Source organism: Bombina bombina, chromosome 2 (assembly GCF_027579735.1).
Source record: "Bombina bombina isolate aBomBom1 chromosome 2, aBomBom1.pri, whole genome shotgun sequence".
Classification (NCBI taxonomy): domain Eukaryota; kingdom Metazoa; phylum Chordata; class Amphibia; order Anura; family Bombinatoridae; genus Bombina; species Bombina bombina.
Window position 1 is genome coordinate 95676292 of NC_069500.1, and position 15937 is coordinate 95692228.

Consider the following 15937-nt stretch of genomic DNA (forward strand, 5'->3'; position numbering starts at 1 on the left):
GAACACAATACAAGAACAGGCGGCTCCCCCTTATAACATGCTGCCCTAGGCCTCAGCCTTATTGGACAATGCAAGAATAACGACATTACTTTAAAACTTAACACAACACCTTTGTTTTATTGATCAGTGTTAATTTAAAATGCATTACAAGATGGTTGTCCCTGTGCCTTTTTTTTTTTTTTTACCGCTGTTAGAATTGTTCAGCTATTGAGCATGTAAATGTTTGTATCACACACAGGCATTTCCTACCATCTTTAGTATTAATAAGATTTAAAACTTATTTAATTGCTTTTCTTATGCGAGAAAGAGAAAATATGTTTTAAGTTATATAAAAGTCAAGTTTGAATTGCGTGGCGGTTGCATTTTTTGCAATAGTTCAGCATAGTTCTCATAATTCTGTGGTAAATTTTCTTGAAGCTATGGCTTATCTATGACCTGTAAGTAAGCAGTGCGAGTTAAACAGAAATCGCTGAAGATGAAAGAATCTAGCAGTCAATGGACCGAAATTTGTAAAAGTAAAATCTAACTTTTATTAGGTTGCAAGTAAAACGACTTGCACATAAAGTCAGACTAGTAACAATATCACAGCTAGTGAATCCGCGAACACCATATCATCAGCATCCAACATGTTTCGTGCCATTACAGCACTTCAGGGGCAGTGTAAGAAAATAAAGCTACAGTGTTTACCTTGACACAAATTGTATACGGACTTTAAATAACCTGTTGGCTATCTATGAGAGACTTTCTCCTCTAACAGTAACATCCCTAGGCTTTAAACATTGTACTGATAAAAGCCCTAAAGTGTGAGTTGCCCCTAATGAATCAAACACAGTTCAGTGATCAAATAAACTGAATCCATGTATATTAAAAAAATAAATATGTAGAGTATTACTGGCACATGAAAGATCTAGTGTAATACTTACAGGTATTCACAGTATTATGGTGAGTCATTAATCTTCTTAAAGGGGCTGTAAATTTCAAATGAAACTTTATAATTACGGTAGTGCATGCAATTTTGGTCAACTTTCTAATTTTTCTTCTATTTAATTAGCTTTGTTCCCTTAGTATCCTTTGTTGATAAGTAAACCTAGGTAGGCTCAGGAGCAGTAATGCACTACTGGGGGCTAGCTGCTGATTGGTGCCTACACATATGTAACTTGTTATGGGCTCACTCGATGTTTTCAGCTGCTCTTTCAACAAAGAATACCAAGAGAATGAAGCATATTTGATAAGAAAAGAAAACTGAAAAGTTGTGTAAAATTGTAAGTTCTATCTATATTATGGAAAAAAAATGCTTGGCTTTTTGCCCCTTTAACTAACACAAAGTTAACCATATACAGCCACCATTAACTCACATTTTAACTTGGGTGAAACGTTCATTACCTGCATATCACACAGTTATGGTAGATAAAGTATTAATATTTATATTTTGCGCTAGGGAAAAACAAACTGCATATTATTATTGCTGAAGATTTTTTCCTCTTTTGAAGCCTTATGTGCCAAGGTTTATGATTTTGCATATATTAATGTATTATATGGCCAGACAATGTCACTTTAAACTGATTACTCTCATAGTGATCTCAAAAGCCTCCAGTTACACAGAGAACAGTGCACTGATTTATTTATACTTTTCTGATTTAGGAACAGGAGCTGTTTTTCTTTCATGAGTTGAGTCCTGGGAGCTGTTTCTTCCTTCCCAAGGGTTCCTACATTTATAACCAGCTGATCGATTTCATCAGAGTAAGTACCTATGTAACTGATGCCATCATTCCGATTGTTGCTGTTTCACTTATTTTTTTTTTCCATACCTATATTTAGGGTTTTAGTTTTGATCCGTACAAGCTTTTTATTTTGTACTTACATTTTTTATTACAAGTTTGTGCACAACTTTTCCTGTTCTTTAAACATTGGTGCACAGATAAATTAAAGTGAATATAAATTTTGATGCTAAAGTGCCCGGTTTTTAAAAAATTGATTAAAAACAGGGGCACTTTAATTCATCAAAATTTACATTTCACTCATGTTGTGAAAAAAACAAAACTTGACAGCAGTTCCAGCTTCCTCCGGTCGTCGTAAGACATTTCTGATGTCAGAAATGATGGATAGGTCATTCTCCAATCATGGCTTCCTCCCCGGGGGAATCGGTGTCTGATTCAACGCTGTGATTGGAGGAAGCCGGATTCCTCATTTTAGACCCAGGAAGAGGCTTTGCGACGGGTGGAGGAAGCTGGAGCGGCTGTCAAGATTAAAAGGTAAGTTTTTTTTTTTTTTGTTTTTTTTGTTTGTTTTTTTCCCCCCAACAGGAGTGAAATGTAAATTTTGATGAATTAACCCCTTAATGACAACTGACGTACCAGGTACGTCATGCATTAACAAGCAGTTAATGACAATGGACGTACCTGGTACGTCAGTTGTCTAAGAGAGTGCTGGAAGCGATCGCAATCGCTTCCAGCAGCTCTCAGGGTATTGCAGTGATGCCTCCATATGGAGGCATCCTGCAATACCTTTTTAGAAGACTCCGATGCAGAGAGGGCCACTCTGTGGCCCTCTCTGCACTGGTAGCGATGGTGCCGGTTCGTTGGTGGGTGGGAGCGTAACAGGGAGGCGGGTGGGCGGCCCATCGCTACCCGGCATCCGGTTCCTAGAAGTGCAATGTGCACGCCGGGTGCCGGGAGCGTGCGCGCGCATTAGCTGGCCACTGACATCAATGAGGAGGGAAGAGGGGGGGGGGGAAAGATTTTTTTTTTAAAAAATATTAGAGGATCTGGGAGGGGGAGGGGGGCAGGGGTATTGTGGGGGGGGGGCTGCTACACTACAGAACACATAAAAAAAAAGCAAAAGAGCAAAAAACACTTGTTTTTGGGGCAAATTGGGTACTGGCAGACAGCTGCCAGTACACAAGATGGCCGCAATTAGATAGGGGAGAGGGTTAGAGAGCTGGGGGGGGGGGATCATGGAGGTTGGGACTAAGGCAGGAGTCCATCACAGCTAAAATATTTTATTTTTTTTATAAAAAAAAAAAAAAAACTCCTTTTATTTAGTACTGGCAGACTTTCTGCCAGTACTTAAGATGGCGGGGACATTTGAGGGGTGGGGGAGGGAAGAGAGCTGTTTGGGAGGGATCAGGGGGTGGGATGTGTCAGGTGGGAGGCTGATCTCTACCCTAAAGCTAAAATTAACCCTGCAAGCTCCCTTCAACCTACTTAATTAACCCCTTCACTGCTGGGCATAATTTACGTGTGGTGCGCAGCAGCATTTAGCGGCCTTCTAATTACCAAAAAGCAATGCCAAAGCCATATAAGTCTGCTATTTCTGAACAAAGGGGATCCCAAAGAAGCTTTTACAACAATTTGTGCCATAATAGCACAAGCTGTTTGTAAATAATTTCAGTGAGAAACCTAAAATTGTGAAAAATGTAAAGTTTTTTTTTTTTTTTATTTGCTCGCATTTGGCGGTGAAATGGTGGCTTAAAATATACCAAAATGTGCCTAGATCAATACTTTGGGTTGTCTTCTAACAAAAAATATATACATGTCAAGGGATATTCAGGTATTCCTGACAGATATCAGGGTTCCAATGTAACTAGCGCTAATTTTGAAAAAAAGTGGTTTGGAAATAGCGAAGTGCTACTTGTATTTATGGCCCTATAACTTGCAAAAAAAGCTAAGAACGTGTAAACATTGGGTATTTCTAAACTCAGGACAAAATTTAGAAACTATTTAGCATGGGTGTTTTTTGGTGATTGTAGATGTGTAACAGATTTTGGGGGTCAAAGTTAGAAAAAGTGTGTGTTTTTCCATTTTTTCCTCATATTTTATTATTTTTTTTGTAGTAAATTATAAGACATGATGAAAATAATGGTATCTTTAGAAAGTCCATTTAATGGCGAGAAAAACAGTATATAATATGTGTGGGTACAGTAAATGAGTAAGAGGAAAATTACAGCTAAACACAAACATCGCAGAAATGTAAAAATAGCCATTGTCATTAAGGGTAAGAAAATTGAAAAATGGTCCGGTCATTAAGGGGTTAAAGGGACATGAAAGCCAATTTTTTTTATTTCGTGATTTAGAAAGAGCATGTCATTTTAAACAACTTTCTAATTTACTTCTATTATCTAATTTGCTTCATTCTCTTGATATCACTTGCTGAAAAGCATATCTAGATATGCTCATAGCTGCTGATTGGTTGCTGCACCTAGAGGCCTTTTGTGATTGTCTCACACATGTGCATTGCTTTTCTTCAACAAAGGATATCTAAAGAATTGAGCAAATTAGATAATTGAAGTAAATTGGAAAGTTGTTTAAAATTGCATGCCCTATCTGAATCATGAAAGTTTAATTTTGACTAGACTGCCCCTTTAAAGTGCCCCTGTTTTTAATCAATTTTTTTTAAAAAACGGGCACTTTAGCATCAAAATTTACATTCACTTTAATAAAACGGCTATTTAGTGAGCCGGCTACAAACAAAATTATAATTCCTTTTGCAATAGTCACAAAGATCAGTGATAAAGATAAATGATTGGCTTAAAGTTTTTATGATCTCAGAACTATGCTTTCAATTAAAGGGACATAAAACTCCTCAATTTAATTTTTTCTCCGTTCATGATTCAGATGGAGTATACGATTTTAAACCACTTTCCAATTTACTTCTATTATCTAATTTGCTTCTTTCTCTTTGTTTGCTTTCTTGAAAAGCATACCTTGGTAGGCTCAGGCGCAGCGATGCACTACTGGGAACTAGCTTGGCTGATTTGTACAAATTTTTCTTTGTTTTCTTGGTGTCCATATTTGAAAAGCTGGAAGGCAGCACTACATGGCAGCAGTTTTGCAAGAACGTTCTACATTAGCAAGAGCACTAGATGGCCGCACTTTTTATTTCCTGTTATGTAATGCTTCAGGCATGTGCATGATATTTACCCGGCATCTTTTCAACAAAGAATAACACGAGAGAGAAGAAAATTTGATAATAGAATTGAAATGGATTTTTTTTTTTACATTTTTAAAAAAATCTAAATCCTGAAAGAAAAATTAGGGTTTGATGTCCCTTTAAAGTCCTGTCCACACTGTACTAGAAATAGCCCAGAGATGTTGATTGGCCGGCACTTCCTGTCTGTGTTCCCGTGTTAGTAAACCTAAACAACTGATGTTGCAAACTAGAAAATACTCTAATATGGCGTTTAAAGCAACCTGAAATTCACAAGCGGTCAGTAAATTTTAAAGGCTGGGTTTGTGAGTGCTGTAATGATTATTCATTGCCAATTTTCTGTTTTGTTATTTTAAACTTCTGAGGTGTTTGGAATTTCGTGAGACATATACGGTTACGTCTAGGTTAGCGTTAATACCTTTTTCAACATTTAAAATGATGGAAGTAATTTGATCTTTAGGATCCACACAAAACATTTTGCAAGAGAGCTGTAGATAGGCAAATTCCCTTTTTTGTTTCCTATTTTTATGGTTTTTACCGGTTTTGTGTTTAGGAAGAATATCGGAAACGGGGCTTCCAAGAGGTGGTCACGCCAAACGTCTACAACAGCAAACTGTGGCAGACATCTGGACACTGGCAGCACTACAGTGAAAATATGTTCTCATTTGAAGTTGAGAAGGAAATCTTTGCACTGAAACCCATGAATTGCCCAGGACACTGGTACCAAATGCAGTTTATTGTTTTTATAATAATTATTACACGGTGCACAATATACATGGGACACAAAGTCACATTTGACATTATACTGTTAAAGGGATATAAACCCAACATTTTTCTTTCATGGTCCTTATAGAGCATATATTAAACAACTGTCTAATTTACTTCTATTATCAGTGTCTTCATTTTCTTGTTATCCTTTATTGAAAAGCAGGGAAGTAAGTTCAGTTGTGTGCACGTGTCTGCAGCACTATACGGAAGTAGTTTTGCAACAATGCTATACATTTAGCAAGAGTACTAGATGGCAGCTCTATTTCTTGTCGTGTAGTGTTTCAGACATGTGCACGTTACCTATCTAGATATCTCTTCACCAAAGAATAACATGAGAACGACACAAATTTTATAATAGAAGTAAATTGGAAGCCTAATAGTTTTTTTGTTTTGTTCTATCTGAAAGATAAAACATTGGGTTTCATGTTTCTTTAAAACACTTTATTATTATCAGGTATTTGTAGAGCATAAACATAGGCGGTATACAAGGTAACATTTATAGAGGGTCAAATGGGTAGAGGTCCCTGCCGAGAGTTGCACTGTTGTAATTAGCTCTTATGCAGGTGATCTACAAACAGCTGGGCTCATAGGCTTACATGCTAAGGGGTTCAAGGGGATAGCAGTGGAGTTAGGAAAGGTTAGTGTAGGTTGTATGCATCCCTGAACAGTAGAGTCTTTAGGGAGCGCTTGAAGCTGTTAAAACTAGGGGAGAGTCTTGTGGAGCGAGGCAGGGAGTTCCATAAGATGGGAGCCAGTCTGGAGAAGTTCTGTAAACGGGAATGTGAGGAAGTAACAAGAGAGGAGGAGAGTAGGAGATCATGAGAAGAGCGAAGGGGACGGGAGGGAGAGTATCTGGAGACAAGGTCTGAGATATAGGGGGGGGCAGTGCAGTTGAGGGCTTTGTATGTCAGAGTGAGAATTTTGTGTTTAATCCTAGAGGTAAGAGGAAGCCAGTGAAGGGATTGGCAGAGAGGCGCAGCAGATGAAGAGCGACGTGTAAGGAAGATGAGTCTGCCAGAGGCATTCATTATGGATTGTAAAGGAGCTAGGCTGCAGCTAGGGAGACCAGAGATGATGGAGTTGCACTAATCGAGGCCGGAAAGGATGAGAGTGTGGATTAGAATCTTCGTTGTGTCTTGTGAAAGGAAATGTCTAATTTAAGAGAAGTTCTTAAGGTGGAAGCGGCAAGCTTTAGCCAAGGACTGAATGTGAGGAGTGAATGAAAGATCTGTGTCAAGTCTGACTCCAAGACATCGAGCATGTGGGGTAGGGGTAATGATGGAGTTATAGACAGTTATAGAGAAGTTGGGGGGTGGAGATTGCGGTACCCCAACAGAGAGTGGTAACGGGGCAGAGGATGCCCCAGAGAAGGCTACACTAACGGTACGATTAGACAGGAAGAGAATTAACTTTAAAATAAATACTGTACCAATGTAATATGTTAGTAATCTATAGTTCAGAGAATATTTATTTGTAGCACAGTGCACAGCTCTAACCTCCTACTGCTACCGTTTCACAAAACAACCCTGTATTTATTTATTTTATTGATCATGTATTCTAACACATTAGATGGTTTTTTGTTTTTGGGTGGGGGGGTTGTTTTTTTTTTTTTTTGCACTTTTGTCTGTTTATATCTATCCTGGTACTATTTTAGCAACTTATTAAACACTTAAAGAGACTTGAAACCCAATTTTTTTTTTCTTTCATGATTCAGATAGATAATACAATTTTAATAAAGTTTCCAATTTACTTCTATTATCAAATTTGCTTCATTCTCTTGTTGTCATTTGAAGTTCAGACTAAGTGCTATTGCATTGTCTTGTTATCTTGCATTTGTTGATTATGCAAATCTAATGTGTTGACTGGTCCTTTAATTTGTGTATTAGAAATGTAATATTCTTTCATTTGTATTTAAATGAAACTGGATTTGTCTGCCATATGCTCATACAGACACCCTGCATATAATTGTATACCGTGGTTACAACTCTATCTATATAATGCAAATTAAAGGGATATATTTTAAACTGGTAAAAGTTGTATATTGGAGTTTAAAATTAATTGCTTTTTCACCTTAGAGCATTTTGTATACTATGTCCTTAGAAACCTTTAAGGTGAAGTTGTTTTGAATAACTCTTCTCTCTTTTTTTTTTTTTTTTTGTTTGTAGTTTGATGTTTGATCATCGCCCACGCTCTTGGAGGGAGCTGCCCCTGAGAATGGCTGACTTTGGTGTTCTTCACCGCAATGAGCTATCTGGAGCCCTTACCGGACTTACACGTGTGAGACGATTTCAGCAAGATGATGCTCACATATTCTGTGCTATGGAGCAGGTATTTTGGGTCTTTTTAATAAAAATTCTACAATGAAACGTAATTGTTTTTGTATTGTAGGAAATTTTTAATTTGTATTGATTCAAGTTGTTGACCAAGGTAATTGATAGGAAAGCTTGATACATTTGAAAATCACCAAGTAAATATATTTGAGTAATATAATATTGCATTTCTTAGGCATGAAATGCTTCATACGTGATACAATTAATGCATAATGAGCTGTTCATTGTCAGTCTAATGTTTCCTACTTCTAAAACATTCTGACTAGTCAGTGGCAGTGTGCAGACATAACGTGAGTTCAGAAGAATGCAAACGCTCTATTGGTAAGCATCTTCACAGATATCAGAGTATGAGTTTGCATACATGCTCTCGTAAAATTATGCTCCTGCATTATACTGTTCACACACTTTATTTACTGTTCACGCACTTGTACATTCTTATTTATTTTTAGACTTCGATTTTAAATTTGCTGGGGGAAGTTGTAAAATGGTTACTTTGTTTGTAATACTGATGATAGTATCTCACTAACAAAGTTAAATAAAAATACAAATGCAGAAATATAATGTGCACAAGCACTAATGTACATATTTATTTATAAAGCCATAACCCCATCCCTCTATAGTATTAAAGGGATAGTAAAGTCCAAATTAAACTTTCACGATTCCGATATGGCATGTCATTTTAAACAACTTTCTAATTTTACTTTTATCATCAAATTTGCTTTGTTCTCTTGGTATTCTTAGTTGAATGCTAAGCCCTTGAAGGCCGCCTCTTATATGAATTAATTTTACAGTTTTTCACAGCTAGTGGGCGTTAGTTCATGTGTTTCGTATAGATAACATTGTGCTCCTGCACGTGAAGTTATTTAATAGTCAGCACTAATTGTCTGACATGCAAGTCTGTCAAAAGATCTGAGATAAGGAGGCAGTCAGCAGAAGCTTAGATACAAGGTAATTACAGAGGTAAAAAGTATATTTCTATAACAGTGTTGGTTATGCAAAACTGGGGAATGATAAATAAAGGGATTATCTATTTTCTTTAAACAATAACATTTTTGGTGTTTACTATCCCTTTAACCCTTTCATGACAGGGTCATAATGTCTACATCGGAACAATGCTCCGATATAGACAAATCGAAATCACGCAATCACGAGATTTCAATTATGGGATCGGGTCAGGGGCGTCCCTATGACACTAGACACGCCCTCCAGACCGCGATCACATGCAGGAAGTGCCGTTGGCTTCAGGGCAGCCAAACGGCTATGACATTCTATTCCGTCCTAACGGCACTAAAGCCCAGCGCCATTTGGATGGAGTAGAACGCCATAACGGCACTAAAAGGTTAATACCCACTATTTTATTTTTATATATTATTTATGTATAAAACCTATTAATGTATGTGTGTGTGTATGTATGTGTGTGTATATATATATATATATATATATATATATATATATATATATATATATATATATATATATATATATATATATATATATATATATATATATATATATATATATATATATATATTAATCTATTATTTGTTTCAGGGTTAGGCTTTCGAGGCCTGAATAATTCACTTCCAATTCTGGCAGGAATTTCAGAGATAAATTACAGGGAATAAATAATGAGAGCGCATTAAAAAGTGTTTTGTTAACTCTGCATAAACAAACATTTCCCTTTTTAAAAAGTTTGAGCTTTTCAACCTAGTTCCCTTGTTTCTAAAGATAATGTTCACATGACTGAAAAGATTCTCAGAAATTGCCTCAGTTTCTTTCCTATGACTTAGAGAGTCCACAATGTCATTCCAATTACTAGTGGTATATTCAACTCCTGGCAAACAGCGGGAGGAGGCAAAGAGCACCCCAGCAAAGCTGTTAAGTGTAACTTCCCTTACCCATAATCCCCAGTCATTCATTTTGCCTCTGTTAATGGAGGATGTGCAAAATTGGTGTCTGAAGATAAATAATACTTTTATGGGTACTTTCCCTGCAAGCACGGATTGGGATCTAGCTGTAACCACATCAATCTTTTGAGTAAGAGTAGTGGTGACTTTTAGCAGTTAGAAGTAAAGCAAAGACTACCTCGCTGCCTTCTAATATTTTGCTACCCCTTTGTAGAAAGCCAGGGTTGGTTACTCTGTTCTTTCTTTTACTACAGGTCCCTGATGGGTAGTGGAGTACTGGTCACACCTAAGTAGCTGTTACCTGCCCCACAGCTGGATCCACAGGTAAGTGCATTTTCCTTCTAGGTACTGAAGGATAGCACTTTAGAGGTAAATCCTCTAGTGGATCTAATTTGGGACATTGATTATCTAATTTTTTGCTTAGATACATTCTTTGGGCAGATTTGCAGGCACATTGTATGCTTAACTTATGCATGTAGAGAGACTAAGGGGTTAATAGTAAGCAGTGTGCTTAAGATTTAATTCTTATAAACTGGATAGAGTTTATGATTCTCCATCTTCTGAGGAGGTTTTTCCTGGTCCCACGAAAGATGTCTGAAATTATAGCTCAGGAATGGGATAATCCAGGGGTTACTTTTCCCCTTCCCCTCTTTTTAAAAAGATGTTTCCTGTTGCTGACTCTATTCGTGAATCATGGAGCACTGTGCCTAAAGTAGAATAAGCTATTTCTACTCTTGCTAAGAGATGATAGTTGCTCTTTTAAGGATCCCATGGATAAGAAGCTAAAGGCATATTTTAAAAAGATGTATATTCATCAAGAAATACAGTGGCAACCTGCAGCGAGTATTGCCCCAGTTACGGTAGCAGCATCTTATTGGTGTGATGCCTTGTCTGATCTTATTGCAGAGGAAACTACGGTAGAGGAGATCCAAGATAGGATAAAAGTAGGGATAGACCGATATACCGTAGTGGCCGATATTTGGAATTTCTGAAATATCCAGAAATTACCGATATGGAGCAAATCCACACAGAGCTAAATTACTTTTGATTTGCTCATAGGGTCTGCAATACATAAAATCAAAATGCTTGCTAATTGCTGTCACAATAGAACATTATTTGTTGCATTCTGATAAATTTTACACATTTGCAAAACATTTCACTAAAGCTGCTATATTTGATTTTTTAATTTAAATATTTTATTTTTCCCTTTCATGGGCATAGAAAAAACATTTAAAAAATGATAGTTCAGGCATATCAATTAAATGTCCACAACAACAAACCTTGAGTAGAAAGCTATGCAGTATAGGAGACTAGTATCAATATTCTCTAGCAGTGGATAGCAAGGTTCTGACCATTAGGTGGCGCTGTTACACATGTATAAAACTGCCCAAGTGACATAATAAAGAAACTTATAGTCCACTCCTCAGTACCAGGAAAGGAATTTGCAATCCAGTAAATATTGCAAATAAATAAATGACATCAGTGCTAAATCCAAACTTTATTGTGATGTGTTTTTTTTTTTAACTTTAAACCATTATCTGTAAAGTGTACCAAGTGAGCGTGTTTTTAGGGAAGTGGCAGCAATATATGGAAAAAAACAGAATCAGTTTAACAGGAGAACATGCTGAAATGCTATGCTTTTCTGCACTGTGTTTTCTACTTTACTGGTAGTATTGAAAAAATCGTGTAGTATCTAGCTTTGCAGTAGTGGCTTAAATTTAATTTTATATCAGTGTGCAGTTTAAAAGGCATTTATGCAATTTTTCTATGTTTTGGGAAATAATTTAATAAGTTAATTTTCAAGCACTTTATTTTTCCCAGGTGTTTACTTTTAATGTGTTAAACTTTTAATAAGCATGTTCAGTTCATACCAGATTTGCGTAGAAATTGTGTTGATTTTTAAAAACTTTAAATGTACAGAATATCGACCCCTGTTATCGGTTATCAGCCTAAAAGGTGGTCAATAATTGGTATCGGTATCGGCCCTAAAAAAACGGTATCGATCTATCCCTAGATCAAAGCTCTCAAACTGGCCAATACCTTTATCTGTGATGCCAACATGCAGATAATTAGACTGGGAGCTAAGATGTCTAGCTTCACTGTATTAGCCAGCAGAGCTCTGTGGTTAAAATCCTGGTTGATGATGTTTCTTCAAAGGCCAAGCTTTCGGCTTTACCTTATAAGGGTAAAACTCTGGACCTGGTCTGGCAGAAATCAATTCAGAGATTATGGGTGGAAAGTATAGACCTAATTTTCGTTCCTTTCGCAACTTTAAGGGACAGAAGTCCTCCTCATTCTCTTCCAATCCAGGTCCACTTGGAACTCCATCCAGCCCTTGAACAAGGGGAAGCAAAACAAAAAGTCTTCCGCTGACTCTAAATCAGCATGAAGGTTCCGCCCCCAATTCAAGTGGGGGGCAGGCTTTCTTTTTTTTCATCAAGCCTGGATACGTGATGTTCCAGATCCAAGGGCTGTGGACATAGTATCCCTGGGTTACAGAATGGGATTCAAGTTTTGCCCTCCAAGGGGCAGATTTCTCCTGTCAAGACTATCCTCAAACCAGATAAAGGAGGCCTTCTTAAATTGCGTAAAGAACCTATCCTCCCTGAGCATTATTGACCAGTTCCTCTAAGGGAACAAAGTCTAGGATTCTATTCAAATCTATTGGTGGTTCCCAAAAAGGAGGGAACTTTTTGTCCCATCCTAGATCTCAAGTGTCAACAAATTCTTCAGGGTTCCATCCTTTCAAGATGGAAACTATTCGTTCCATTCTTCCCTTGGTACAGGAAGGTCAGTTTATATCGACCATAGACCTGAAGGACGCATGCCTTTATGTTCCCATTCACAGGGAACATCACCAGTTTCTGAGGTTTGCTTTTCTGGACAAGCATTTTCAGTTTGTTGCACTTCCATTTGGTCTGGCCATGAATCCCACAATATTCACAAAGGTTCTGGGGGCGCTATTGGCAGTGATCAGATTCCAGGGAATTGCTGTGGCTCCTTATCTAGACAGCATCTTGGTTCAGACTTCATCTTTTCAACTAGCACAATCTCATACAGAGATGTTGTCTCTTCTACGTTCCCACGGGTAGAAGGTGAATCTCGAAAAGAGTTCTCTAATTCTATCTTCAAAAGTGTGTTTGCTAGGGACAATAAAAGATTCCCTGTCCATGAAGATTTTCCTGACGGAGGTCAGAATATCCAAACTTCTTGCTTCCTGCCTTTCTTTCCAGACTGCCTTTTGTCCATCAGTGGCTCAATGCATGGAGGTGATTGGTCTGATGGTGGCTTCTATGGACATCATCCCTTTTGCTCGGTTCCATCTGCGACTGCTGCAGCTTTGCATGCTCCGTCAATGGAGACGGAGACCATTCTGATTTATCACAGAAGATACATCTGGACCCCCTAACAAGAAACGCTCTCTCGTGGTGGAAATCACAGGAACTTCTGCCTCCGAGCACTTTCTTCCTGAGACCTTCCTGGGAGATTGTGACTATGGACGTCAGGCTGGGGAGCTGTCTGGGGTTCTCTGAAGGCTCAGGTCCTGTGGTCTTGGGAAGAGTCCATCTTGGAGTTGAGAGCTATCTTCAATGCCCTGTCAGCGTGGCCTCAACAGTCTATAGTCCAGTTTATCAGATTCCAGTCGGACAACATCACCTCAGTGGCTTACATCAACCACCAGGGAGGGACTCGGAGTTCCTTAGCCATGAAGGCGGTAACTCACAATTTGCAGTGTGCTGAAGCTCACGATTGTCTATCTCCCATCCACATTCCAGGAGTGAACAACTGGGACGCAGATTTTCTTAGCAGACAGACCTTTCATCCTGGGGAGTGGGCTCTTCATCCGGAAGTGTTCTCTCAGATAACCCTCAGGTTGGGAGTTCCAGAGTTGGATCTGATGGCGCCCCGCCAAAATGCCAAGGTTCCCAAGTACGGCTCAAAATCAAGAGATCCTCAGGCCGTTCTGATAGATGCTCTAGTGGTTCCTTGGATGTTCTCTCTGGCATATCTGTTTCCTCTGTTTGCTCTCCTTCCACAAGTCATTGCTCATATCAAACAGGAGAGAGCATTGGTGATCCTAATAGCTTCTGCATGGCCTCGCAGGATCTGGTTTGTGGATCTGGCAAGCATGTCATCTCTACCTCCTTGGAGGTTACCTCTGAGGAAGGACCTTCTTATTCAGGGTCCCTTCCTCCATCCAAACGTGGATTCTCTGAAGCTGGCTGCTTGGAGATTTAACGCTTAGTTCTGTCTATACGTGTTTATTCTGAAGCGGTCATTGATACTATGCTTCAGGCTCGCGAACCTGTTACCCTCAAGATTTACCATAAGGTATGGCGTAAATATCTTTATTGGTGCAAATCTAAGGTGTTTTTTTTTCCTGGAGCTGGGTACGGATTCCCCTTATTTTATCCCCGTATTTTATCTTTTCTTCAGGAGGCCTGGAAAAAGGTTTGCAAGTTAGTACTCTGAAGGGTCAGATTTCTGCATTATCTATCCTTTTGCACAAACGTCTGGCAGACTTACCAAATGTTCAAGCTTTTGTACAGGCCCTGGTCAGGCCTGTGTTTAAACCTGTTGCTCCTCCTTGAAGCCTTAATCTTGTTCTTAATGTTTTGCAGCAGGCTCCGTTTGAGCCAATGCATGTTGTTGTTGATATCAAATTGTTATCTTGGAAGGTATTGTTTCTCCTTGATATTTCTTCTGCTCGCAGCTCTGTAGTGTGATTCTTTGTACCTTATCTTTCATGCAGATAAAGCGGTCCTTCATACTAATTTGGGTTTTCTCCCTAAGGTGGTATCGGATCGAAACCTTAATCAGGAAATTGTAGTGCTAAAAATAAATACACAGAGCGCCCCCTAAAAGGCTAAGACACTAGTAGTGACAAGATTATTTAAATAAAAAATATATTGAAATTCTATAGGGGTATATAAAATATTTTATAAGCTACTTATAGCTAAAATATACAAACAAGATACAAAAGTGGATCCACTTAAAATTAACAATAAAATATGCATATATCTATATAAAAAACAATACAATTGATGTTAAAAACCACAACAATATACAATCTTAATCACAAAATAAATTACAATAAAACAGCTGTTGATGGTTGGATAAAAAATCTAAATATATAAAAACATCAATTTTACTGAGTAGGTGTCCATAAATATGTAGGTCCCAAACTTTAAATTCTTTCCAGAGAGTGAATGTCCAATATGAAGATTCTATTTTAAACAGTTATCCTTATATATCCCTCGATAAACGGTGAAATGATGAAGTGTGTAAAAAAGAAAAACGTAGTGGTTTTCAAATCAAATTTCAAAAATTATTGTGAATATCCAAAAAATCCTGAAAAGATGATGTGATGAAGTGGGCGTGAATAATCAAAAATGTGTGTACACAACAATGAAAAAATAAAAAGGAAAAAATGTGAAAAAATAATCCAAATTAATATTTAGGATGTGTTAAAGTGAATAACACACTTATAAAGTGACCCTTATGTGAATAAAAGATGTGAAGAGATGCTCCTAAAAAGTTATTCCTGTGTGTAAATGATGGAAAAAATACAGAAATGGATCCTATGTCCCAGGGATCAATTCATTCAAAGATATACCTGTAATAAAACAAATATAACATAGTGCAAAACTGCTATTCAAACTTAGTCAGTAATTGAAAAGAAGCTTACCATATATATGTCAACGCGTTTCGGCCCTAAGAACTGGGCCTTTATCAAGACTGATATTCATTTGGATTATTACACACATTTTTGATTATTCACGCCCACTTCATCACATCTTTTCAGGATTTTTTGGATATTCACAATAATTTTTGAAATTTGATTTGAAAACCACTACGTTTTTCTTTTTTACACACTTCATCATTTCACCGTTTATCGAGGGATATATAAGGATAACTGTTTAAAATAGAATCTTCATATTGGACATTCACTCTCTGGAAAGAATTTAAAGTTTGGGACCTACATATTTATGGACACCTACTCAG

General features: G+C 37.7%; 1 protein-coding gene across 2 annotated transcripts in view; it reads left to right on the plus strand.

Annotated features, from left to right (window-relative positions):
• Positions 1-15937, plus strand: part of TARS1 (threonyl-tRNA synthetase 1) — a 137398-nt gene that overhangs the window by 38794 nt on the left and 82667 nt on the right. For both annotated transcript variants that reach the window (XM_053701184.1, XM_053701183.1), the window contains exons 10-12: positions 1642-1740; positions 5480-5646; positions 7860-8022. In XM_053701184.1, coding sequence (XP_053557159.1) covers positions 1642-1740; positions 5480-5646; positions 7860-8022 — 429 coding nt within the window. The remainder of the gene's footprint in view (positions 1-1641; positions 1741-5479; positions 5647-7859; positions 8023-15937) is intronic.